Below are 27,098 nucleotides of genomic sequence, written 5' to 3'. Positions count from 1 at the left end.
GTAACCCCTCGGAGAAGATAGCATGTTCGCAACGGTTAAAATTTGAATTTTTGAGAGAAAATCAAAGTGCTGGCATGTGAGTAGGCATGCAAGCAAGCTGATCGATTCGGCATTGCACTTGCATGCGAGGAGAACAACTAAAATCAACATGGCCGCATGTCGTTCGTGCAGTGCTGTGTCGTTGGTAAGTGCAAATTTTCTGTGATTTTTCCCCCTCGGAGGCATTTTCTCAACCCTCATCAGCCGTCCAGCAAGGTACCAATGTCCGTGGAGTAGTTTTCCCATGGAATACAAGTGAAAATTGAGGGAATTATGGTGTTTTTGGCTGTGCATCATTGACACGAATTGTCCGACAAAAGGTGTCTCTTCTCCAGTCGGTTGAAGAAAAAAAGGGAGACACTTTTTTCCTGGGTCGTTTTTCCTGGCTGGAAAAGTGTCCGGGAGTGGATTTATCGGGTGGAAGTCTATCCTGGATGCTGTGGGTCAGGAAGGTGCCTCTGCGGGTGGTGTTTTCTTAGCATTTTCGTCGAGTTTTCTGCCCTCCCCCATTTTTTTCTGGCCTTTTTTTTTTGCTGCTCGCATACATTCAAAGCCATCACGCAATTTTTTTTTATTGGATGGGCAGGAAACTAGACGACTTTGCTGCCCAAACTCCCGAAAGAATGAACAAGAAAAACATGTAAATTTCTCCCTTTGCAGCTTGTGTCTCTGAATTAAATTTTCAACAACTCAAAAATACCAACAAAACTGCAACCATTTCAAGATAAATAAAAAAAATCAATCCAAAACTAATACGTAAAAAAGACGGCAAAAAATTTTCTCATTCAAAACACTTCTGCAAATTTTGACTCCCAAATTCAAATAATAAAATAAACGGAAACACTGTGAATAAAAAAAAACGGCATTGGAACAACACTCGTATCTGCAACGGAACTGTGAAAGAAAAAAAAAACTCGACGTGAAGCCAAAAGTAGTATAAAATCTAAATCGATAATTTTGCCATTGTGTGGTCCCCCCTTTGTCCTCTCATAAAATACAAATCGCTAGCCCCACTGAGAAGAAAAAAAAGGTGTCGGAAAACCTCTGAAAAAAAAAAGAAAGATTAATCGAAAAAAGTGCACCTCGCAGAACTCTTCCCGGAAGTGTCAAAAAAAAAAACGGACTGAAGGGGAAGATAGGAGCGTGTACGAGATTAGAGGTTCTGATCCCCGCTAATCAAGCTCAGAGAGATTTTTTTGGTTTTTTCGTTTTCAGGACACAGAGGCGCGAGAGAGATAAAAGATTTAAGAAATAATAAAAAAAAAATATAGTATATATTATTAAAAAATCTACAAAGTAGAGAAATCGTAAATTGCAAGACTAAATAATTGTGTTAATTATACAAGAAATAAGAAAAAAACATAAAAAATCTTTATAGAAATGAAGTAAAAAAAAAACGTGAAATTAAAAAAAATAAAATAAATAAATAAAACAAGTGAATATTGGCCACAAGTGGCTCAACAACGAGTACAATAAGTTTTTAATTTACTATCCAAAAAAGAAAAAAAGATAAGAAAAACAAGATTAAGGAAAGGAACTATTTGTTTAACTGCTTCTTCAAAGAACTATCATCAAAAAAAAAAAACTTTAACTGTGAAGATAAGCCTCAAAAAGAAAAAAAACTGTCCTAAGAGTTGAATTTGTGATATTGACACCACTAAATCACCTGTAAAACACGAATTTATTCCACAAAGACTCTCTCTCTCTCGGTCCTGTGCTTGAGCGGGTGGATCCTCCGGGATTCTTCTCGGTCCTTCTGGCCAAGAGGACAAGTACGCAAAATTTGGAAATCCCACAAGTTCAAACAACTCAGCACGCATTGACGACATTGAACTTAGATCTTAGATTTTTGTTTTCATTTTCTTCAAAAAAACCAATCCCATCTTCAAATCAACAATTCCCAAATTCGGCAGACGTCATTTTGCAAAACCCGAAAATTTCGTTTTTGGAAAAGCATCATCTAACAACAAAAAAAAAACATTGTAGTTTAGTGAGGAAACAAATCAACATCCCAAGAGCAACAGAACTGTAATAATATTAAAAAAAAAGAAACAAGAACTTTTCTTCAATTCTTGACTCTACGATTTAAAAAAAAAACTTAGTATAGTACAGTGAATAGTGAAATAAAAAAAAAAACACATTTAAGCCGAAACACCGTAATCTAAAAAATCTAATAAATAAAAAGAAAATCAAGGAGAAACCTTAGGATTAAAAATAAAAAAAACACAAATTTAAAAAATAAATAAAACAAGAAACTAAAAAATAGTCAACGGAGATAGAGTGAAGAAAAAAAGAATATATAAAAAAGGAAATAGTGAAAAAGAAAAATTAGGATAATTAAAAAGTGCAAAGCAAAGACAACAGAAATCCTTTAACCAAAAAAAGAAGAAAAGAATAAAAAGTGAAGTGTGAAAAGGAGAAAGTAATTTAAAAAAAAAATCGTGTTTAGAAGTTAAGGAAACAAAAAAAACAACAAGTGATTTCTTAAGTGACTTCTTTTTAAGAGAGACAGAAAGTGTAAAGAGAAACAAGTCGAAAGCTTTTTTTTCTTTTCGTTGACCAACGTCTAGCCAGTTTCTTCATTCTTTTCCTTGAAAAAAAGAATTTTTTTCAACTCGTATTTGGGATAAAACAATATAAAAAAAATAAATAAAAATAAAAAAACAAAAAATAAATAAAGTGTGTGTTAAAAGGACTTTTGGATGCTGTGAAAGTCACCAAAAGGACATTCTGCAATCAACCAAAAAAAAATCCAAGTCAACAGTAAAGTGAATTTTCAAAAAAAAATAATAATAATAAAAAAAACAAATTACTCAGTCAAGTACAAAAAGAAACTAAGAAAAAAAGGAAACTAACAAGAGACTCTAAAACACACACCGCTAAAAAAGAAACAAGGTAAAGTCACATCCCTATACATCTCTATCACTTCCAATATATCGTCATTAATTCTATAATTTAAATGCTTATAAAGAATATTAAAAAAAAAAACCTACCAGTAAAAGTGTGAACCAATAACAAACTAGCGATTAAAAAAATAAAATTTAGCTTAAAAACACAGGAGAGACATTTGCATTGAAGAGTAACGTGAAGACAGAAAAGAAGTAAAAAAAAAAGAAATTTTTAAAAAACAAAAAGAAAAAAAACAGTTCTGTGATATATATTAATAATTGTATGATATATATAAATACATGTTATCGGTTGAGTCTTTTCTAAACTAAAAGAAGAAACAAACAAGTGAAAAAAACTGAAAGAAATGAACTCTAGAGGACTTTACAAAATAATTAAAAAATAAAACATAACTTTATTAAATATTGAAAAAATAAAGAAAATCCAAGTGAAAACATTGGAAAGACTCTGAACACAATATTCTTTTTTGCTCGTGAAAATATGTAACAGAAAACTTTAAGTGTTCGCCTGAAAACCACTTTTTTTTCTTTTGTAAGTCATATTTGAAAAAATTATTATTTTTTTTTAAGTGTTAGCTTTTTTTCTTTAAAAATCTACTTTTGAATATCAAAAAAGAACTATTCGGTGTATTTTGCGGCCAAAAGTGTTGCGCCGTTCTATCGGGGAACACAAAAAACAAAACGAAATTACAACAAAACCTTATGAATTAAAAAAAAAAATCTTGAGATAAAACTCCTTTCTTTTGGACAATATTTTTTCCTTCTATTGATAAAAAAAACAAATTAAATAAAGTGTAAAAAAAAGCCACAAAAGTTGAAGAAGACACAGTGGGAATTAAAAGTAATAAAGAAAAAAGAGAATTAAATATTGTGAAAAAAAACAAGAATTAAAAAAAATATAGTGAATAGAATAAAAAAGGAAAAATAACTAGTTATAGAACAATTAAAAAAAAGAATTATTGTGAATTGAAAAGACTTGAAAAAAAGTGATAAAAGTGAAAGTGAAGTGAAAGACAAACAAAAGTTTCCTGATTCCTTTGGATGAGACAAGAGACATGTCGAAGAATTTTATTGACATCAACAATTCCCTGGTACTGGGTGGCGGTGGTGGAGTTGGCATTGGGCTTCAGTCACCGGAACTGCAGCTCCTTTCGGGGGGCATGAATGGAAGTGCCACGGATCATATGAATTTACTGAACCTCAAGATACCCAAACATGCTACCCAAGCCCCAGCCCTAGCCCTCAAGTCTCCCCTTACCGCTCCCGGAATACGTCCGGGCATTGGAAAAGCCTCAGATGCAGACTATCGCAATTGGATGGGAGCAATGCAGCAGCAGCAGCAGCCAACGGGAAGGTCAATTGTCAAGCAAAATAGCCATTTGAGTGATGGAAGTGGCATGGATTTCCTGTCCCATCGCACTGCCACGGATTTCTCCTCAGGAGATGTCCATAGATTTGGCAGTGGTGGCGGTGGTCCTGGAAATTCCATGGATGGTCAAGCCAATCACCATTTTCGCAATGGTGGAGACACCTATGGCCAGCAAAATGACTTTGGCGGGGACTTTTCCACGTCAAGGGACATTTTTGCCCAGGCTGCAAGGAGTGCAACCAATGCAGCTGCTGCTGCAGCAGCTGCCAATGCCTTCCCGCCCATTGGCACCTTTACGCTGGAGAGTGTCTCTCCGGGGTATGGAATGGGCGATGGTGGCAGTGGCAGTGGACCAGCTCAAACCAGCAGCATGGGTATCTTCAATCCAGGAGGGAATAGTGGACCAATGATGAATGGATGCACTCCGCAGACGTACGGCAACAACAATGGAGGAGATGTCAACCAGGGAATCAGAGAGACGGGCATCATTGAAAAGCTTCTGGTGAGTCCATTTATCTAGTTTCCAATCAAATTACTTTATAATGTCATCTCAAACTTTATAAAAAGCTTTCCCGAAGCTCCTTCTATTAATAACATTGTGATTATAGTGATTTTAGCTAGGAAAAGTCAACTTTTTAATGCTATTTGCTCTGCATGGTGAAAAACACTTTGAGATACCCAAATACCTTTGAAACGAATTAAAATTTGTCTGAATTGTTTGAAAAATCCGTTCAATTGAGATTTTTTAAAATTGACCTTGAAAAACCCTCAAGAAGGAATAATTGAAGGTCATTAGCATACAAGGACAAACTGTCAGTTTGCAGAAAGCATATCCAAAAATGATTCGAAATCCGTATTTTAATTATTTAGTTATTAAACCTGATAAAAAATATCTATAAGAAGAGCTTAAGATTTATAGGGGAGGATGGGGCAGTTTCACACACCTGATCTTTTTTTTTAGTACTCATTTACTAAAGAAATATGAACCATATTTAAACTACCTACGTTACGTTAGTTTCTCTTGAGTATTGACTATCTGAAAATATAAAGGACAATTTCTAAATAATTATTGTTCGTCCTAAAAAAAATAGGGGAGACCGGAAAGGTTTGGGACACTTTTTCATGTCTTGACTTTGAGACACTATTCCAAAAAATCACGATAGTGTATTACAATTTTATGCGGTCTATAGGTTACTTATGGGTATTGACTTTATAAAACGTACTCGATAGAACTTGGAAAACAACTGAGTTTTCTTGGAGAAGATAAAACATTTAACTTGACGCTTTGTCCCAAACATCCCCGATGTGGGGCAGTATGGGACGCATTTTTTCTCGCATAATTTGCATTATTGGAGCACGTTAATTAATTTTAAATACTAGAATGAAAATATTTCTGATAAAAATAAAAATTTTTCATCTTTTATTTCATACTTAGAAATTATTATCAATTTTATTTCTACAGTTGAGTCATTTATTGTCAATCAATTATTTAAAGTATTTTCTTCTTATTTTCCATTTACTATTATTTGCTTTTTTTAATTCTAAATATTGCAATCATGATCATCAAATTCCTCAGGCGAGTAGATTATTTTAACACTTTTAATTTTGAACTCATTGGCGGATTTCTGTTTGATTTTACGACAACTGCATGGTAGGGTAGAGTCAGTACTTTTTCGCCAGTAAGCCCTTTTTCGCCACCTAAATTAAAATCACATTTTAAGAAAATTATGAGTTCGTGGAACTACGAAATGAGTGTTATTTTGTGACCTCTAGCCAAATGAATCAGAAAACCATATCAGATGCTCCACCGACTAGATTATTTGCAAGTTAATTAAAGAAATTGTCGACAAGGTGAACAGTCACCAAAAAAATATGGAGTTCTTAATAAACTTGTCAACGCTCAGACAAATTGTCTTGCATTATTTTATGTTTTTTCAGTACAGTATTCGATATTTTTTCACTGAAAGTCAATCCGTTATTAACTAAGCTTTGTTCTACAGTAGAGTTCCTCAAAGGAGAATGGTCAAATCCGGTCCCGGAATCGCCACGAACGGGACCTATGTCATTGGATAGACATTAGTATAGGTAACAACTTTTGTTCTGGGATCAATATTCTAAACCATGGAGGAACAGTTCTAGAGCATAAAAACTATTTTTTACAATGATGAAGAATGATCAAAAGTATATGGGCGCTGGTTCATCTTCATACAAAGATTAGAGTTGACGCATTTTGAAGATATTGATATAAGGTTGAGAAAAATGCCGGGACCCAGGACGATAAACGCTGGGAGTCCTTGTAAAAGAAGGCCTTTATCCTTCCGAAAAATCGTTGTTTTGATAACGAATTACACAAGAACTGCTAAAGTGATCTTGATGAAATTCGGTATAGGGTCACTGTATGACTTAAAGTTTTTATCCATGCATATCACCCCCTCCCTCCACCCTCCATTCTGATAGCCACCATACAAAATGGGCTCACTTTACTTTATAACTCCTTTCTAAGACGATGTAGAAAGCTGATATTCAACAAGGGAACAATACTTATGGAAGGCTTTTCAACCATGCATTTTAACCCGCTCCTCCACCACCCCTTCTAGTAATTCTATACAAAATGAGAGCATTTTGACCTCCTTTCTGAGAAGAAGTAGTTGTTTGTAAAAGAATGAAAAAAATGAATAACTTATAACGTTAACAATAATTTTCTAGATTTTATATGCTTTTATAGACATCTAGTCGAATTACGGCTTTCTGCCTCCTCTTAGAAAGGAGTTATAAAGTAAAATAGTCTTATTTTGTATGGGGGCTACCAGAAGGGGTGATGGAGGAAGACTTTGGTCAGTATGGTTAAAAAGTCTTCTTTAAGCCTTGTTCCCATGCTGTATTTCAACTTCCTATCCTTTCTCAGAAAGGAGTTATAATGTGAAATGCTCTCATTTTGTATGAGGGCTACCAGAAAGGGGGACAGAGGAGGGAGATATTATACATGGTTTAAAAGTCTTCCCTAAGCTTTGTTCCCTTGTCGAATTTCAGCTTTCTACCTCCTCTTAGAAAGGAGTTATAAGGTAAAGCGCCCCCATTTTGTATGGGGGCTATCAGAATGGAGGGTGGGGGGAGGGGGTGATATGCATGGATAAAAACTTTAAGTCATACAGTGACCCTATACCGAATTTCATCAAGATCACTTTAGCAGTTCTTGTGTAATTCGTTGTCAAAACAGCGATTTTTCGGAAGGATAAAGGCCATTTTAGAAGGGCTCCCAGCGTTTATCGTCCTGGGTCCCGTCAATTTTTCAATCTTATATCAGTACCTACAAAATGCGCCTACTCTCGTTTGTGGCGATTCCGGGACCAGCGCCCATATAGTTTTGGACCATTCTCCTTTGAACATTTGGGGGGTATAGATGACATTTCTCACTCCTCAAATTTGAACGATATTTTCAAAAACGTAACGGAATTCATGTGAAATGCACTTTCCGTAAATTAAGATAAACAACTTTAGAGAATATATCAATGTAATTTATCATGAAATAAATGGAATTTGTTGCGGAAGTTAATATAATAAGATAATATTGAGGAAATACCAGAGAAAAATGGCACTCACGCAAAACTTTCTTCACATAACCCCAAATTTTACATTTTGAACTCAACCGTCGTCGTTCAAATTTGAGGAGTTCAAGTTTGAAGAACTCGACTGTAATATGATTTTTTAATAATGTTTTCCAAAAAAATAAAGAAATAAGGATGTGGTGAAATAGGGCTTAATTTTTTCGGTTGTGTAAGTACTTTTCGCCACTCATTTTTCCAAGCATTTTACAAGTGGCGCTCCTCGCGGAATTTAGTTGAAACAGGCGTAATTTTCAATTGATTTTTGTCGCAAATAAAAAAATGTGCAAAAACTCATTCGAAATACTCTAATAATTGTCTAATACCGGTGTTAAATTAGAAAAGTACTGTGCCATGTACTTTTGGGTGTTTTCGAAAGCTGCTGTTTCTTAAAAATCAACTAAAAAAAAGTGGCGAAAAAGTGCTTACAAGATGGCGAAAAGTACTGAAACATGAATTGTTGCAGGAAATGTACTTTTTCAACCAGATACTCAAAAGTTCCCGGAAAGTCTCCTGGTTCAATAGATAGACAATGCTTCAAAGCACTTGTACACAAAATTTCATTTTATTTCGACAAAAAGTGTAAGAATTATAAGGGTGTCAAACCTTAAGGTGGCGAAAAGTACTTACTCTACCCTATTTCAATCTGGGTATCCTCTAAGCGAGCAATAGATTTTCACTGAGAAAAAAAAGACCACACCTTTTAAGGGTAAACTCAACATGAAAAAGGGTAACTTTAACCCCCAATATACCTAAAAAGGGTAATATTTACACCGATTTCGGATCAATACTGCAGGGTAAAATTAACATTTCCGGAATGTTATTTTAACTTTTTCGGATTTCTCTCAGTGCATTGAGAAAAAAAGGGGCTACGATTAACATTTTTTCCTCATAACTTTAACACTTTTTGGGTGTAAAAATATATCAACATTTTTTAATATTAATTTTACACCTTTTGAGGGTAAAATCAACATGAAAAAGGGTAACTTTAACCCCTAATACACCTAAAAAGGGTAATATTTACACCGATTTCGGATCAATAATGCAGAGTAAAATTAACATTTCCGGAATGTTATTTTAACTTTTTGGGATTTCTCTCAGTAGTGTTGGAATTATACACAAATACAATGCCCTAAAGCTTTTAGGCTAAAGGGCTAATGGGGTTAATGAGGTCAATCAATTTAAATATCTCAAAATGGTGAAATTGTATTGCAAAATTTTATGAAGTTTGAGCATCAAAAATTCTATCATGAGACAATGTATAGGACAATTACTGCATTGATGCTAAATAGTTTGCTTGGTTCGCGTACTCACGTCATTTAACAAAATAAAAAAAATAGTAGTCAATTGCGAGCTTTAAAAAGCCAGAGAAATGGTCAGAGGCAAAAACAATGCCATCACAAATTTCTTTGGAGCACATTTGGGATTATTTTGTCGCTTTTTATTCCCTGCCGCAAGCAGAGGCGAAAGATAAAATTTTATTGGTGAACAGATAGAGAGAGAGGTTTGAGGGTTGTTACTCTTGTGTCTCTCCTCTGTTGTAGCACTCGTATGGATTCATCCAGTGTTGCGAGAGGCAGGCTCGTCTCTTCTTCCATTTTTCGCAATTCAGTGGAAATATTGAACATCTGAAGATTGGAGATCCTGTGGAATTTGAGATGACCTATGATCGTCGCACGGGAAAGCCCATTGCTAGCCTGGTGACGAAGATTGCGCCCGAGGTGGTGCTTTCGGAGGAACGTGTCACGGGGACAGTGACGACTGAGATAAAGTCAGATGGGAGTAGCAATGGATCGGGAAATTCGAGTGAGACAACTGGACGAATTAGCTATGAGAATAGCGGTGAATGCTTCTTTCTGCCATACACCAAAGATGACGTCGAGGGCAATGTGACTCTGCATTCTGGTGACAAAGTCAGCTTTCAGATAGCCACAAATCAGCGTGGGAATTTGGGAGCGTGCCACATTCGGCTGGAAAATCCGGTGCATCCGGTGAAATATCGTGGAGTTGTTTGTTCAATGAAGGAATCCTTTGGCTTCATTGAGCGTGCTGATGTTGTCAAGGAGATCTTCTTTCACTTCTCAGAAGCCGATGAGACTGTGGAACTGCGTCCTGGTGATGATGTCGAGTTTATCATTCAGACCAGAAATGTAAGTTCAAGAAAAAAAAGCCAGTGATAAGCCTAGATCAGTTTATAGAGGTGTGATTCCTTCGTTGCAAATTTCGGATTGTGGCCAACTTGAACGATATTTATACATAAATAATGCAAATTTCGTTTAAATTGTATGTAACTTGTTATCGTTATTAATGAGGGAAATTGGATGAGAAATGCATAAAAGTGTCTGAAAATTTTTAAAGTCGATTATCTCGGAAACTATGAGAGATAGAGGCCCCAAACTTTACATTCATTGAGAACCTCTGTCAGCGACCCCCGAAAATCCGCGAAAAAATTCGCACCATGTGAAAATCAGCGAAACAATGCGCGCCCCGCAAAAATCAGGGAAAAAATTCGCGCCCCACGAAAATCATCGAAAAAATTCGTGCCCCGTAAAAATCAGCAAAAAAATCGCGCCCCCCGAAAATCCGCGAAAAAATTCGCGCCCGAGAAAATTCGCGAAAAAATACGCGATCCGCGAAACTCCGCGAAAAACTCCGCGAAGATCCGCGAAAGACATCGCGGATCGTGTATACGGTAAAAACTTTTGGACACTGACCAAAATATTGGAACAAGTTTTCCTTGGAACAATTTTATTTGGAATCAATTTGTACCTAGAGAAGATATTTGTTTATTCCAAAAAGTTTTCTTTACAGTTTCGTTACAAAATACAGTTACAATTTTGTTAGTGTTTTCTTTTGGAACCGTTTTGATACAGTGGAATGTGAACAAATTTGAGTTGATTTCGTTTTATACAAATTTGTTCCTGAAATTTGGAACAGAATTTGTTGCACTCGGCTGTTTTGTTCCCACTGTCAGGAACAAATTGCTACTTATTTTTTATAACAATATTATTCCTACATCTGTAACATGTTTGTTCCAAAAATTTTCCATGTCCGTGGACGAAGTAATTTTTGGAACCAAATTGTTACTCATATGGGGAATCTTTTTGTTCCTATTGTCGGGAACAAATCCGTGTAAGTGATTTCGTCTTACAGTTAAGGCATATACTTCAGTCGAGATGGATTTCGGTGGCGAAAGTTCATAAGGAACATCAAATAAGAATCAACTAGAGTTTTATACAGACGCGTGCATGACGAAATCATATGCGAGTGCTGGCAGCAGAAGGGGAACAGAAACTCGAATTGAAAAGTGAAACCATGTAGCACGAAAATTGCCACATATTTGGCGTCCTCTTCACTTCGGTGACGGGTGACTGAGTGTGAGGGGTGGGATACGCTTTTATACTAGACGAGCTATTTATTGGAACACATTCATTACTAATATTGGGTATCTTTTTGTTCCTCCTAGAAGGTACAAATTTGTTCCAAAAATCATGGTGTCCGTTTACGAGCTAATTTTTGGAACAAATACGTGCCGAAATTTTTTACCGTATATGTATATGCCACCTTACGAGCAAGATGAATAAAAACAAATAACAAAGTAATAAGGTGGGCCAGATCGGGCTGGTGATGACGTAGATACTTTTTGGAGGTTATGTCAAAAATCATCTGTTCGTGACAGTTGTTAACAGGAATGACTATTATTATTAATTAAACTAATATTTCATGTTGTTTCTGTTTTTCTCATCACAAAATTCCATTGGACAAAAATTATTTCCACGAAACCCGGCAGACCATACAGCATATGAGCAAATCACAAATGTGTCAGAACATTCAATACTAATATATGTTCTTTGGAAAAAAAACTTGGTAAAATAACACAGAATTCAAAATATAAATCACGTAGAATACCAAATTTGATATAAAATGCCGAGTTCAGACATTCTCAACAAAAAGCAAATATTAATTTTCTTTAATTTCGTAAGACTTCTACGATAGTTTTAATATGGACTCATAAATCCATTTCCTCATTAAGATTTTCACATTTTTTTTGTGGTTTTGTGTTAAATTAAGAAAAAACACGAAAAATGTTAAAATGAGTTTTCATAGATTTTATTTTTATTAACAAAAAGCTAATTTATTATTTTTTTCCAACACTTTAGCGATAATTCTATCACACATACCAATATACTTTCCTCTAAAATTGACATTTTTACGTATGTATCAAGTATGAGTTTTTCAGAAAATTTTATTTAACTGTCAAGAGCAATTCAGAAAAGAAATTTAAGGTGATATTTGAATTCTCAACTTATGGTTCTTTAAGTACTATTTTACGACTATTTTGGATCTTATATTACTTAATTTTTATCAATTATTTTTACATTTACAATTATTTTGTGTTTTTAAACCAATTTTCATGCCACGAAACCCATAAAATGTCATCACCTGATGAACTTTGCCAACGAGGGAAATTCATTAAGACAAAATTGGCATTTTCTCATCTTCAGCGAGTTTTCTTTTTTTTTGATATTGCCAATACTTTAGAGATAAATATTTACGATATTCGGAATTTTTGAGAATCAATTGCGTTATTCTCATAATTTCTATACTGGTTTAAAACGCGACCTTTCTTGTTGATAATTGTAGTCTTAATTGTGGTAAAATTCATTCAATTCTTCATTCATTTATGATGTTATACTCTGTATAAGAAATGTGGCACTTTATGGCACTCTACCGCACTTTCTAATGATATCCCAATATTCTGATTCTTGGTCTATTTTTTTTTTAATTTAAATCATAAAAATGTTATCAAATAATTTTTTCACAAAGAGAAAGTTAATTAAATATTCTATACACTAGGGAAAAGTGCTCTCTGCAGTTCAGTTACCATCTTTTTCCGGGAAAATCGAAAATAAATCTTAATTTTTACTACACAAAAAAAATCTGTAATCCAACACCCCATATATTAGATTGGCCAGTAAGGCTAGCCTTGCCTAGAACGCTGTGAATTTTTTATGTGTAGTCTATAATTTTTCAAAAAACTTAATAAAATTGAAAATTGACAAAGAAGTGTACAATTTTGAATGTAATCTTTAAACATTTTAGCTGCAAAATAAGATGAAATTTTAAAATTAAACAATGGAAAATCGATTTAATGAAATTATTTACTTTAATGGTATATATAAACAATATTTTATCCTAGGCAACTTTAATATCATACCGAATGTGGTCATATTAGTAAAACGGAGATTTTTTTTAATCAAAATTTTTAATATTATACCTATTTGAAGTTCATTAGACGAGAAACAATAAATATATCTTCATTTATGAAGAAAATTAATTAATATTTGCAAAATTATTCGATTCTTATTTTTCTATTACAAATGTTTGACAAATCTGAGTTGTTAACACTGTACCAGTCGGGTAAAAGTATCTACGTCACTGGCAATTCGCTTTGGCCCACCTTATACTTGAAACATCTTGATTACAATAGGTGTGATTGTGAAGGAATCTCACCTAATAGGCCGAGAGAATTTTATTTGGACGAGACAAAAAAATAAAATAAATGGATTTTCAGGGCAAGGAAGTGGCTTGCAATATAACACGCTTGCCTCCGGGATCGGTGATTTTTGAAGATGTGGGCACTCATGTCTACAAGGGGCAGGTGCTGAAGCCACTGGACAGGAATAATCCACTGAGGCACAATAATGATCCATTGCCTGGGAGAATTCGTTTCCGGGCACCGGATCATTCAGAGGTGGAAGTGCCATTTGGGGATAAGGATCAGAAGGGTGACTTTACGCTGCGTCATGGGGATTGGGTGCAATTCCTTCTGGCCACAGATCGACGGGATCAACTGCAACGGGCCACGGCCATTTCGCTGCTCGATGAAACTTTTGAGGTGTCCGGAGAGAAGAGGGAGCAAGGCGTTGTGGCAGCACTGAAAGAAGGATTTGGCTTTTTGCGCTGCGTCGAGCGCAATACTCGTCTCTTTTTCCACTTCACCGAAGTCCTGGATACAGTGAGTGTGAAATCTTTTCTTTATATCTCTTTTACACTTTTCAAACAGGAAAAATCTTGGTAATGCTTTACAAATCCTTGGATTTTCTTCAAGACTTTTAGTTTTCAGGAATAAACTATTGAATTTTCTTTTAAATTTAAAATAAATTCAAAAATATTTTAATAATTTCGCAATATTTGAAAAGCAAACGTCAAAGATGACTAATTTTTTTTTCAAAAACCAATGTTCGTAGAAATATCGAGGAAAAAAGTTACGTAAAATCGGGAAAACGAAAATGTTAGTGCAAACATTCATAACAAAAAAGGTAGGACCTTCACTCCAATTCTTGGACTCATCAATTTATTTTTTCTATAAAGATTTTTAGGTTTTTTTTTTACTTTGTGAAAATTTATAAATTTTACATAGATTTTCTTCAAAAAAAAAACCATCTAAGTTTCTGTATTTCAGAACTTTTGGGAGAACTCTAGGGTACATGTCAAGTACACTAGTCAGTTAAAAGAAAATTTGTCTTAAATGCTCAAGATAAATTTTGTAAAAGAAAAAAAGACACAGTGAAAAATGAATTTTCGCCATATCACATTTTCACAAATTTTGTTGAATCTTTTAAACAAATTTTCAAGTTCTTTATTTAACCCTTAGCACTAAGTACTTAATTAAGGCCTTGGTTAAAGTCCTTAACTAAGTAATTTGTACTAATGACATTTAAACTATTTACCTCTAAGTACTTTGTACTAAATGCTTTTAATGTAGTTGCCCTAATGTTTACAAATCTTCGAGACATTTTCACCAATTTTCAAGGTCAAATGGTCACACCGATTAGGGTAAGGAGGGTAAGTGTGCCAAATTTCGGCCAGCTTCTAATTTCGGCCACTTTGAGTGAAATTTCGACCATGCAAATAAATTAATTAAAATTATGTATGTAATCCTCGAATAGTCAATGAATTCATTTTGCTTTTAAATATTTATTCATTGTAGGATGTATTAACACAAAGAACGTTAAATTTTAGGTATAATTTGTTTTTAAATTGTATTGTAAAAACTCAGTGCGGAAAGAGTTTTACAAAAAATGTGATAGATCGATTGTATTTCTAGCAGTTTAACGATTCGTGGTGAAGTACAGAGGGATTTCCTTCGGTGTTTTTCATGAAAATTGATTAGTTTTCATTAAAGATTGTTTCTGTTTATGTTAATAGTGAATAAATTTTTAAATTTCGGGTAAAATTTCTCAGCTGGATCCTGTATTTCGCGGGAATTTGCGCGTAAATTTGAGATGCTACTTTTCAAGCCTTCAGGACAAATTACGCGGAAGATCTGTAGGCTTGTGGGTCACATAAACGTATTAAACTAAATATTAAACTCGTTCCGTATGACGTTTTGAAATTTTTTATCCGTTGCTTCACAAAAGGTTGTCGGAAAAAAGGTGGCCGGTATTTCACTCAAAGTGGCCGGAATACCATATTTTTATTAATTTTTCAATATTTTAGGAAGTGATTTAAAGAAAACAAAGATGATAAACTAGTTTTCGAGGTTCCACACAACCCTCCCGAAAAGGAAGTAACAAGAAATATCAATATGAATTAAAAATATTGCATTTCAAAATTAGGACTTCAATGCTTATTTGCAACTATGCCGAAATTTGGCACACTTACCCTATATCGATTTGTATTTATCAGAGAATTAGGGTAAATGCATAAAATTCCGGCCAGCCTGCAATCCCGGCCACATTGTTTGTTTCTCAAATTTCCATGAATTTTTAGTTTTTGCATAATTTAGAGATTATAAAATGCAAAAAATAACAAAAAATATCTCTTCGACGAGCAAGATGATCTGTAAAAGGCATTGAAAGTATTCTGGAAGGGCAAGGAACTATGAGAATGAAGGTGGCCGAAATAGGCCACCAAAGCTATGTCTACATTTTTATTCATTTTAAAATATAAGTATTAAGAATGATTTTAGTGAAAATAAAGATAAACTGTTTACAAGGTTCCAAGTAACACCCCTTATAAAAAAAGTAACAAAAATATCAAATTTTTATTGAAATTATTACATTTCAAACTTGAGACTTTGGCGCTTGCATGCAACTATGCCGAAATTTGGCACACTTACCCTAAATGTGTTTTATCAAACAATCTTATTTCACGAAAATAAATTGTCGAACACTGAGAAAAAAGAGGGTGCGATTAAATTTGTTTCCTCATAACTTTTACACTTTTTAGGTGTAAAAATATATCAACATTTTTTAATGTCAATTTTATACCTTTTTAAGGGTAAAATGAACATGAAAACGGGTAACTTTAACCTCTAATACACCTAAAAAGGGTAATAATTTCACAGATTTTGGATCAATACTGCAGGGTAAAATTAACATTTCCAGAATGTTATTTTAACTTTTCGGATTTCTCTTACAAAATTTTCTTCGGATTTCTCTTACTCTTTTTCTCTTAAAAAATGTCTCAAGGTCATTCGCATGTTTGAATAAAATAAGCATGTTGTCAAATTCCAAACAAAAGTGAATAAAATCGCAGAAAAACGTTTCTGGTGGATGTGCAAACGGGAGTTAGAGGAAACTATCTATTTGGCGTTTATTCTAAATCCGAAAAAATCACAATGTTTGACCTTCCTTGGCCTTGTGTAACATAATTTTTTCCCTCTTGGCAAAATTACTGAAAATTGGTTTCTTTTATTACAATATTATAGATTTTGTAAAGTGTTACCAAGATTTTACTTTTTTTTTAGAATTTCTTAATATATTTTTAAAATTTCTTTTAAATATTACTGAAATTCTCGTGTTTCTAGCGGCAATAAAGTGAACTTTAAAAGATTTCAAAAGTTGCGCAGAAAAATAATTTCTTTTCAAAACTTTAAAATTCACCTGTGAATAAATTAATCATAATTAGGAATTTCATTTAGCACACTGAGAAAAAAACGGGGGTTAGATTAACTTTTTTCCTCATACACAGAAAAAAGGGGGTGTGATTAACTTTTTTTCCTCATAACTTTAACACCTTTTAGGTGTAAAAATATATCAACATTTTTTAATGTTAATTTTACACCTTTTTAAGGGTAAAATTAACATGAAAAGGGGTAACTTTAACCCCTAACACACCTAAAAAGGGTAATATTTACAACGATTTCGGATCAATTCTGCAGGGCAAAATAAACATTTCCGGAATGTTATTTTAACTTTTTCGGATTTCTCTCCGTGTTGGTGAAATTACTGAAAATTGGTTTCTTTTATTACAATATTTTAGATTTTGTAAAGTGTTACCAAGATTTTACTTTTTTTTAGAATTCTTTAGTATATTTTTAAAAATTCTTTTAAATATTACTGAAATTCTCGTGTTTCTAGCGGTTTAAAGTGAACTTTAAAAGATTTCAAAAGTTGCGCAGAAAAATAATTTCTTTTCTAAACTTTTTAAAATTCAAATGTCAATAAATTAATCATAATTAAGAATTTCATTTAGCACAAGCTAAAAAGTTTTCAAACTTCCCCTGGTGATTTTTTTTCTATACATTTGTGCTTTTTCTTTCGTGGCGACTTGCAGCTGCGTGAGATCTGTGTGGGTGATGAAGTTGAGTTCACCATGATTCAAGATCCGAATTCCAGCTTTGCAAATACTCGCCAGAGTGCAATTCGCATTAAACACCTGCCCGAGGGTACGGTGCAGTTTGAGACGCTGATTGAGAGCAATATTGAGGGTATGGTGACACGTGAGGCTCCAAAGAGTCCCATTAAGTCTCAGGAACGCACCGAGGGTGGTGTTATAAGCTATGGGGCAGTTGGAAATAAGAAAACAATCATGTACTTTCTGCGAGACTGCGACAAACCACCGAGAATTGGGGATCATGTGCGATTTAATATTTGCCAAGTGAAGCGCAATAAGGAGTTGATTGCTGTTGATATTAAGGAAATTGTTCCCAATTCCATCAATTCAGTCAGTGGAGGTGGTGGTGGTTCATCAACCGGCAGTATCTCTATCATCACATCGATGCAGCAGAATACAATAGCCAATGGGAGTCAGATGAATGTCCTTGCCAATAATGCCCAGAAATTGAGTCCAAATAGCTCAGCTAAGAACAACAACAATGGCAATGGAACTAAACCGGCTGTCTTCTATGGATTTATCGCGGTTCTCAAGGTTAGTTATTTAAATTTTTTATGTTTTTCTGTTTATAGCAGTGACGCAACTAGGATTCTTTTTATTGTTTCCCAAAGTTGAAAATTTCCCTACTCCAAGCAATGACCACCGCCGTCTTAATAAAGTGACTACCCGGGAAAATGACAAAAAATCGGTTTTAAGAAAGTTAACAAAGAACTTTCCTGTAGAATGCTTTTTGAAATTGAAACTTAGTACAAAAAGGCGGAAGTGTTCCAACATTCCAGAATACTAGAACTCATGAGATAGATCTTTCCCTGTCCCTGAATTATCTTTTCGCAGAATGTTTGAGTCCGAAACGGTTTACTGGTTATTAAATCTGGTTCATAAATTACCAGAATACTATAGTAAAAATTGAATTGGATGAACAAGATAAAACACTGAGGAAAAAACGGGGGTGCGATTAACTTTTTTTCCTTTTTTAGGTGTAAAAATATATTAACATTTTTTAATGTTAATTTTACACCTTTTCAAGGGTAGAAATAACATGAAAAAGGGTAACTTTAACCCCTAATACACCTAAAAGCATAATATTTACACCGACGGAAATTCCAGACATTTCAAATCAAAATTTAACTAATTCGGTTAAGAAATAAATCCCCCAGCTGTAGTGGTTCAATTTTGGCCTTGAAAAATTCAATTTCGAATTTTTTTCGGTCATGCTTTCAGTGAAATGTCTAGGAAAATATTCTGGAGAGATAAGTAATTTTTACCAATTTGGATTGATGTACTCGAATTGAAATTTTAAGATTTTTCACATCCAAATTTGATTAGACTGTTTAAAGTTCAACTAGACTTTAAAAATTTGATTTCGAAAGTATTTTCGGACAAACTTTCGGCCAAATAGAAAAGAAAATTCTGGAAATATAAATCAACCTTTCGATTTGGACCGATGCAGGCGTAAAGGAAATTTTAAGAAGGCTTTCAAACTCCCAATTTGACCAAATCGGTGATGGAATATGTCCCTCAGTAATTGAACTGGACTTCAAAAAATTCGATTTCGAAAATTACTACTATACGTTTTGAACCGGATAGAAAATTTCAAGTCATTTTAAATTCTAATTTGCCCCAATCGGTTATGAAATTAGTCTCCAATAATTTTAAAGTCTAATAGTTTAACTGGACTTTACAAATTCGGTTTTGAAAATATTTTCGGACAAAAAAAAATATTCAAAAAAATACGTTAACTTTTATCAATTTGGGCCAATGCATTCGAATTGGAAATTTAAAAAATCTTTGAAATCCCAATTTGCCAAAATCGCTTAAGAAATGTCCCCTTGTAGTTTGCCGCCTAAAGTATGTAAAATTCGATTTTGAAAATATTTTCCAACCTCTATCGAAAACCATTATGGATTTAGATGATCAATGCAGCCGGATTGGAAATTCCATGATATTTCAAAGAAAAAAAAAAAACAAATTCAACCAAGGCTCTTCAAAACTATTTGACTTTCGAAGTCGAAATTGGAATCCATTTCTTTCTCACACGTTTTTCATATGTTCATCTCATTCTTTCGCATACTTCTTCTCTTAAATATCACAACAAATTCAATTTAGTTCAATCGAATTTGGAGCGCGAAAGAATGAGATAGAAAAATTAATGCAAAACGTGTGAGAAGGAAAGGAACGTGAATTTTGATTGAAGGATCCTTCTTTTTTTTATCCCAGCAGCAAAGCAAAAACAGATACATTTTGATACCTGAGATACTTCGAAATTCGAACTAGAAGTACTTCGGTCACCATGCGGACGAAGCGCGACGTAAAAATGTCTTGTTTTTGACATTCGAAACCGATCTTCGAATTTTTTAAACTCCAGCTGTGTAAGAAGCATATGTTGATATTCGAAAAAATCAAACAGAATTTCGAATTTTCATTCAAAAAATTTAATGGCAAAGTTATAAAAAAATTATGAAATTATTATAACGGGAACTGTATTTAGATAAAATGTCGTTGGTGTTCGAAGATTCAAAATTCAAACCCAATTTCTAATTTTCATATTTAAATTTTCGCAAAAGATGGGGAAAATTTATAAAATATTGCAGTATAAAACTGGCAAGAGTTATTCGGTGATTATGGAGTGATTTTCTTATGTGACAGGAATATAAGCGTTGTTGTTTTGTGATTTTCATCATAAAAAATTAAAGACTGACATTGACATTCAAATAATTCGAAATTCGAAAAGAAAGTACTCCCAGCTACATTGGCTTTTGAATAATTCGAAGAACTTCTTCGAATTTTTCAAACTGTATTCTTGTGTTTGGTAAGATTGGCATTCGAAATCTGTTTTCGAAGGTCTTTCTCCTTGAAAAAAAACTCTGATTGTGACAGCTTGAACTTCGAAATTTGAACAAGAAATCCTTAATTGAAAACTATTTCGAAACAGTACTTTCAAAAGTGATATTCGAAAACTAAGTACGAAAATCAAAACATTTTTCGTGCTATATTCTTTCAAATTTATCCAGTTGCATCACTGCAATAAGGATAAGAAATTCCTGAATGCTATCAATGTCAATAATGTTCAAATTGCAGGAGAATTTTGGGTTTATCGAGACTCTGGATCACGATGAGGAAGTCTTTTTCCACTTTAGCAATTTCTACGGCAACACCAACAATTTGGAGTTGGGCCAGGAGGTGGAGTACAGTCTGTCGACACGTGGCTCAACCCCAAGCGGTGGAAATTGTCTGCCGGCTGAGAATGTGAAGATTGTGCCCAAGGGTACGATAAATCAGCCCAAAATTCACGATGGAATCTACAATGGGGTGGTTTCTCGGCCGCTCAGGTGCATTAATCCCGATCAGGCGGAGTATTGTGGTGTCATAAATTTGATTAGTGATGCTGGTGAAGTGGTGTCCACACATGAATTTGGCATCACGAGCCTCGTCAATAAGCGCGATTTGCTGCAGAAGAACGATGCTGTGTCATTTAAGCTGGACGCCAGGGGACGCGCAGCTGAGGTGAGTGGATCTTTATTAGTCTCTTGGGAATTGTTGTCTTTATTATAGCAAAAAGAGAGAATATCTTCACTTATAAATCAAAGCTTTATTGTGCCTTTTGTGAAGCATTAAAAGTCATTTGGGATGATTTATTTGAAAGATTAACTTTCTATCTTTGTGGAGAAGCTTCGAACAAAAACACAAGGAATGAATAAAAGATTTAGTATTAAACTGGTAAAAACATGGAATTGATGTTATGAAGAAAATTTGAGAATGCTTGAAAATTAAATTTATTGAACGTTTTGCAAGCTTCCTTATAAAATACTCAATTCTAAAAGTAAATTAAGATAAATCCCTGGATTTTACTTGAGAATTTCAGTGAAATTTGAAGTTGAACAGGACTTCCATAATCTCTAAATAATGGCTCCGACACACATTTTAGATCAGGCAAATTTCATGAAGTCGAAATAAGCATCCTTTCTTTCTCACATGCTTTGCATATCTCTATCTCATTCTTTCACACTCTTCTTCTTCTTTTAAACTTCACTCCAAATTCAATTAAGGTCAATCGAATTTGAAATGCGGAAAAATGAGATAGCTATTTGCAAAACTCGTGAGAAAGAAAAGGATTCGAATTTTAAGTTAACGAAATTTTCCTGATCTAAAAGATGTGCCCGAGCCAAGAAAATTTCATGAAGTCGAATTTCGGATCCCCTTCTTTCTCACATGTTTTGTATATGTATATGTATCTCATTCTCTCGCACTCTTCTTCTTCTCTTAAACATCACACCAAATTCAATTTAGCTCAATCGAATTTGGTATGCGAAAGAATGAGATAGTCATATGTAAAACATGTGAGAAAGAAAGGGTTTCGAATTTCGACTTCATGAAATTTTCCTGATCAAAAAGGTTTGCCGGAGACATAATGGCTCCGGCACACCTTTTAAATCAGGAACATTTCATGAAGTTGAAATTTGGAACCCTTTCTCACATGTTTTGCATATGACTATCTCATTCTTTCTCCTACCAAATTCGATTGAGCTAAATTGAATTTAGATTGATGTTTAAGAGAAGAAGAAGAGTGCGAGAGAATGAGATAGACATATGCAAAACAAGTGAGAAAGAAAGGAATACGAATTTCGACTTCATGAAATTATCCTGATCTAAAAGGTGTGCCGGAGCCATAAGAATATAAATTGGATCCAAGCTTCGAAATGCAAGTTTTCAGGTGTGTGCTCAACAAATAATTGAGTATGCATAATTGGCATAAAACATTTATTATGCCTCTGACACACCTTTTAGATCAGGAAAATTTTATGAAATCAAAATTCACATCCCTTTCGTTCTCACACGTTTTGCATATATGTATCTAATTCTTTGCGCTCAAAATTAGATTGAACTAAATTTAATTTGGTTTGATGTTTAAAAGAAGAAGAAGAGTCCGAAAAAGTGGAATAGACATATGCAAAATGTTGAGAAAGAAATATGTGTGAATTTCGATTACATGGAATTTCCTTGTTCCAAAAGGTCTTCCTGAGCCATTACTAAACAAAAAAATTTTGCTGCCAAAAATCGATTTATTTACTAAGCCAAATTGATTTTGTCTTATTGAACAAAATTAGTCCTCCTTTCTGACCAAAATTGTTCCCTTTTGTTAATCAAGATTGACCTTTTCTTTGTCCAGGAGGGGATTCTGTAACGCTCTGGCAATGCCATATCGTCAGTTAAATCAGCATTTGTCGTAACTTCCTTTTGACAACTTTTCAGGAGACGAAATTTTCAGTTCAATATTATTTTTCTTAAAAATGAGCCCCGAATGCGATACTTTTGAGCCAAAATAATAAAAGTGGCACTAATAAACTGTAAATTAACTTGAGAAAATCTTTATAAAATTATTTAAAAGCTGAAATATTGAGAAATATGTTAGAAGAAACACAATAATATTTTATCGTAACTTCCATCGCTTATAAAGCTGTAACTTTCAATGTATGGAGATCTTGGAAGTTACGACAATTTTCTAAAATGCATTAGATCAATTTGAATTATTCTAGTGATAATAAGCGCTTTTATTTGATTAAATTAGTCAATAATACTGTTATCCCTGTCCCTAAAAGCTTTTATTTCATAAATTTTATTGAATAAATTTTGCGCGCCGTGTCACTTGTTTTGTTTTGAATTAATGACAGATGGGCAGGGATTTTTCTCACTTTTTTCTCACAAATATCGAATTAAAATGATTTAATGTTACACTATTCGCACTGTCTTTCGATATATGGAAGAGTTTATAAACGTTTTATTGAGAAATATTGCAATTTTGCCGCAAATTACAAGCCACGCAAGTGAGCAAAAGAAGTTACGGCAAATGATGATTACTGAAAATTTTGTATGGAAATTTATCGTAACTACTCCAAAAATGGAAGTTACGACAAATTCTGATAAATTTTTATTCATTAAGAGCACTTACGATAATTTTTCTGTAAAATAGTTTTCAATGGGCTTATAAAAGTTTCTGTTTCTCAAGTGCGTTTAATAAACAAAATTACTCCGATTCCAAATATGTATATATCTCAAAATCGCAAAAATGAAGTTACGACAAATGCTGATTTAACTGACGATATGCAATTCACTTTTCCTAAATTAAGGAAAATAACTTTAGAGAAGTCTATCAATTGAATTTGTTATTTGTTGTTAAATAGGTGGAATTTGTTGAGGAACTTAATATAATACGGCAATATTGAGGAAACACTAGAGAAAAATAGGTCTGATTCAGATTCCATGCAAAATTTCTTTTACATAACCTCGTATTTTACATTTTGAATGCAAACGTCGTTCAAATTTGACACTGAAAAAAATGGGGGTGCTATTAACATTTTTCCTCATAACTTCAACAATTTTTAGGTGTAAAAACATATCAACATTTTTTAATGTTATTTTTACACATTTTTAAGAGTAAAATTAACTTGAAAAAGGGTAACTTTAACCCCCAATACACCTAAAAAGGGTAATATTTACTCCGATTTCGGATCAATAGTGCAGGGTAAAATAAACATTTCCAGAATGTTATTTTAACTTCTTCGAATTTCTCTCAGTGGAGGAACTCGACTGTAACCTTATTTATCTCGGCTCCTGAGCAACAATAATAACATCAAGTTTTTCGGCAAAATTGTAGAGAACATTTTGGTCTACGTTTCACCCATATATCACTTTTCTGTCAGTCCATCCAAGTCCTTGATGTTTTGGTTTAAATACAAAATTTGTATAATTTCATGAATTTTATTCAAGATAATTGATTGGCGTCCCCAACTTCAGCTCTAAATCGAATTTACATGCATTCCGAGTTAGCTCACGTTAAGAATATCACTTATTTTTCTTTGTGTTGGTTCTTGTCTCGACTGTTATCCCCAGTCTTTGCTCGTGTTGCAAATTCAGCACCTTTTTTCCTCGTAACTTTAACACTTTTTAGGTGTAAAAATATATCAACATTTTTAATGTTAATTTTACACTTTTTTAAGGGTAGAAATAACATGAAAAAGGGTAACTTTAACACATAATACACCTAAAAAGGGTAATATTTACACCGATTTCTGATCAATACTGCAGGGTAAAATTAACATTTCCGGAATGTTATTTTAACTTTTTCGGATTTCTCTCAATGAAGAACCAACATAAAGAAAAGTCGATAATGTAGAAGCACTTGAGAAGAGTAAAATGCTAAGAAAAAGTTTTCAGGCATTTAAATTTAAATCAATTATATTTTTGTATTTGGGGATTATTCTGTTGACGTTTTTTTAGGTGGTTGCTGTTAGGCAGAAGAAGCGCGCCAATGTAGATTCAATTAAGGGTCAATTTGGTTTTCTGGACTTTGAAGTGGAGGAGGGCAAGAAGCTATTTTTCCACATGTCCGAGGTTCAGGGGAATTCCAATAGTCTCCATCAGGGTGACACTGTTGAATTTTCCATTGTCACCAATCAGGTGAGCGTGGAAAAGGTGCCGGTGGCAATGAATGTTCTAAGTTCATTTTCCCTTCAGCGAAATGGAAAATCATCCGCTTGCAATGTGGTAAAAGTTGTGGACAACACACAGGCACGTCCAGAGAGACTTCTGTCACGGCTCAAGATCAATTCAGTGGATGAGAGTGTTCCGCGTCTCATGGTGATTCGACCGCCAAAGGGCCCAGATGGTACCAAGGGATTTGCACTTCATCATCGGAATCCGAGGATTGCAGGTCAGTGAAGATTTTTCTTTTGTTTTTTTTCTTTTTCAGGTTTCGGTCTAACATTTTTTTTAAAATAATTTTTGAATGCAGGAATATTTGTGGAATAAGCTTTTCTGAGCGTTGTGTGACATCAAGAGAAAGAGAGAGAGATAACGACGGGGAGTGATAGGAAAGCTTAGAAGCGATTTATGATTTTTGATTAATTTTTTGCTTTCAAATTTTTGAATTTAATCGGGGGAGAGTTGAAGAAGAATCGGGAATTATTCCTCCGAAAAAAAAATATCAAATTTTAATTTGCTTTAAAAGAAAACGCGTATAATGAGATAGAAGTATAATGAAAAAAAAGACACCTGTAAATGCATCCTTGAAATATTTAAAAAAAAAAAAATCTTGAGCATTTCAAAAAAACCAGAAAAAAAATCCTAGTAAAATCCTACTTAATTTCTTCTCGTCTAAAATAGAGAGCTGAGAATCAAGGTAGAATTTTTCAAATTTCTTGAAAAAAAAGAATAAAAGAAATAAAGGTATTAGTGAATGGGAAATTAAAAAAATAAAATTTAATCCACTTCCTAACTTACTTACACTTTTAAAATGATGAAATGTGCGCGGAAAAATGAAGAAAAATTCAAGAATTTTGAAATTATGAATAAATTGAAGTAGATGAAGAGTTAAACAAGAAAAAAAAAACATAATGCAACAGGAACGTAAATGACTTATTCAAACTTTACACATTAAAAAAAAAACACATACACATCTTAAATAAGAAAAAAAAAACAAACAAAAGCCATTTAAAAATGAAAGCCACAAAATTTCCTTGATACATTTTTTTGACGATTTGAGATGAAATACTGATAGATTATATTAATTTCTTATTTTACCTTAAAAGTAAAAAAAAAGAAAAAAAGAAAAATTTTGAAGTTTAAAAATGGAATCACAATTTGAGGGAATGAAAAAATATATTTAAAATTTTTGTCACTAAAAAACAAACCTTGAAAAAAAAAACTAAATGCAAAGGGGAAAATTATAAAGAAATAAACTTTTAATTTTATGAATTTATATATACACACTAAAGAAGAAATATACAAAAAAAAAAACGTGAAAAGCTATACAAAAAAAAATCTTTAAAAATATATGATATAAAAAAATCTTGATAAAAAACAAAATTCTAATTAATTGACCAAAATACATAAAACAGAAATAAATTTAAAAAGAAAAAAAACAAGAAATAATAAATAAAAAAATGAATTACCTTACAATAAAAGTAATTATTAAAAAAAAGAAAGGAGTAAAAAAAAGTGCGTAATGAAATTTAAAGTAATTTACTCAAGAAATTGTTTGTGAATTATTTTTATGATTTTATTTTTAATTATTGAAATAAAAATCATAAAAGGGGATAAAAATGAAAACGGGTGGGAAATGTGAAACATGAAGATATAAGGATACCAAACAAAAAAAATGAAAAATAAAAGAAAGAAACCCTGCAACATTATGCGATACATTGAAACTGAATTTATGCGTTTAAAATAAAATGAAGAAAGAAGGAAAAAAAAGTAACTGAAGAAACATTGAAGATAAGAGAAGCAGTAAATGAAGTAAAAAAAAGGAGAAACATTAAATGCTACGCATGAAATTATAAGAACTCAAGCATTGCATCGTAATAAAAAGAAAAGAAAAAAAAAGATTAAAGAAAATGATAAAAAAAAACAAAGAAGAAAAAAATGAAACATTTAAGATGATAAAAACTTACAAAGAACAAATAAAGTACTGTGGAATATTTATAAAAAATCTTTCGAAAAACTTCGAAGAGAAAGGAAGATGGGCACAAGAAAAACAGAAGGTTTTTTGTCCAGTTTCCGGAA

The 27,098-nt window shown here is 33.2% G+C and overlaps 1 protein-coding gene across 6 annotated transcripts; it reads left to right on the top strand.

Moving 5' to 3' along the window:
- The first annotated feature begins 69 nt into the window (after positions 1-69).
- Positions 70-27,024, top strand: LOC129800586 (cold shock domain-containing protein E1). 6 transcript variants are annotated; one of them, XM_055845080.1, is made up of 10 exons: positions 100-184; positions 700-970; positions 2,026-4,816; positions 9,461-10,066; positions 13,492-13,935; positions 17,481-18,074; positions 20,619-21,044; positions 24,816-24,995; positions 25,053-25,248; positions 25,330-27,024. In XM_055845080.1, exons 3-10 carry the CDS (start codon positions 4,001-4,003, stop codon positions 25,344-25,346), a joined length of 3,279 nt encoding a protein of 1,092 aa, XP_055701055.1. In that variant the 5' UTR covers positions 100-184; positions 700-970; positions 2,026-4,000; the 3' UTR covers positions 25,347-27,024. The 6 variants fall into 6 exon arrangements, with proteins under 6 accessions (XP_055701052.1, XP_055701055.1, XP_055701053.1 ...); XM_055845078.1 differs by having other exon boundaries at positions 1,953-4,816; XM_055845077.1 differs by having other exon boundaries at positions 70-184; positions 700-4,816.
- The last annotated feature ends 74 nt before the right edge of the window (positions 27,025-27,098 follow it).

This window comes from Phlebotomus papatasi, chromosome 2, assembly GCF_024763615.1.
Source record: "Phlebotomus papatasi isolate M1 chromosome 2, Ppap_2.1, whole genome shotgun sequence".
Lineage (NCBI taxonomy): Eukaryota > Metazoa > Arthropoda > Insecta > Diptera > Psychodidae > Phlebotomus > Phlebotomus papatasi.
Note: the sequence above shows the minus strand (reverse complement) of the source record. Positions and strands in the feature narration are given on the sequence as shown.

Coding starts and splice junctions, on each gene's coding strand:
- LOC129800586 (XM_055845077.1), top strand. CDS start 4,001: ATGTCGAAGAATTTTATTGACATCAACAATTCCCTGGTACTGGGTGGC. Junction 4,817..9,460: donor GCATCATTGAAAAGCTTCTG/GTGAGTCCATTT, acceptor CCTCTGTTGTAG/CACTCGTATGGATTCATCCA. Junction 24,996..25,052: donor TTTCCATTGTCACCAATCAG/GTGAGCGTGGAA, acceptor TTTTCCCTTCAG/CGAAATGGAAAATCATCCGC.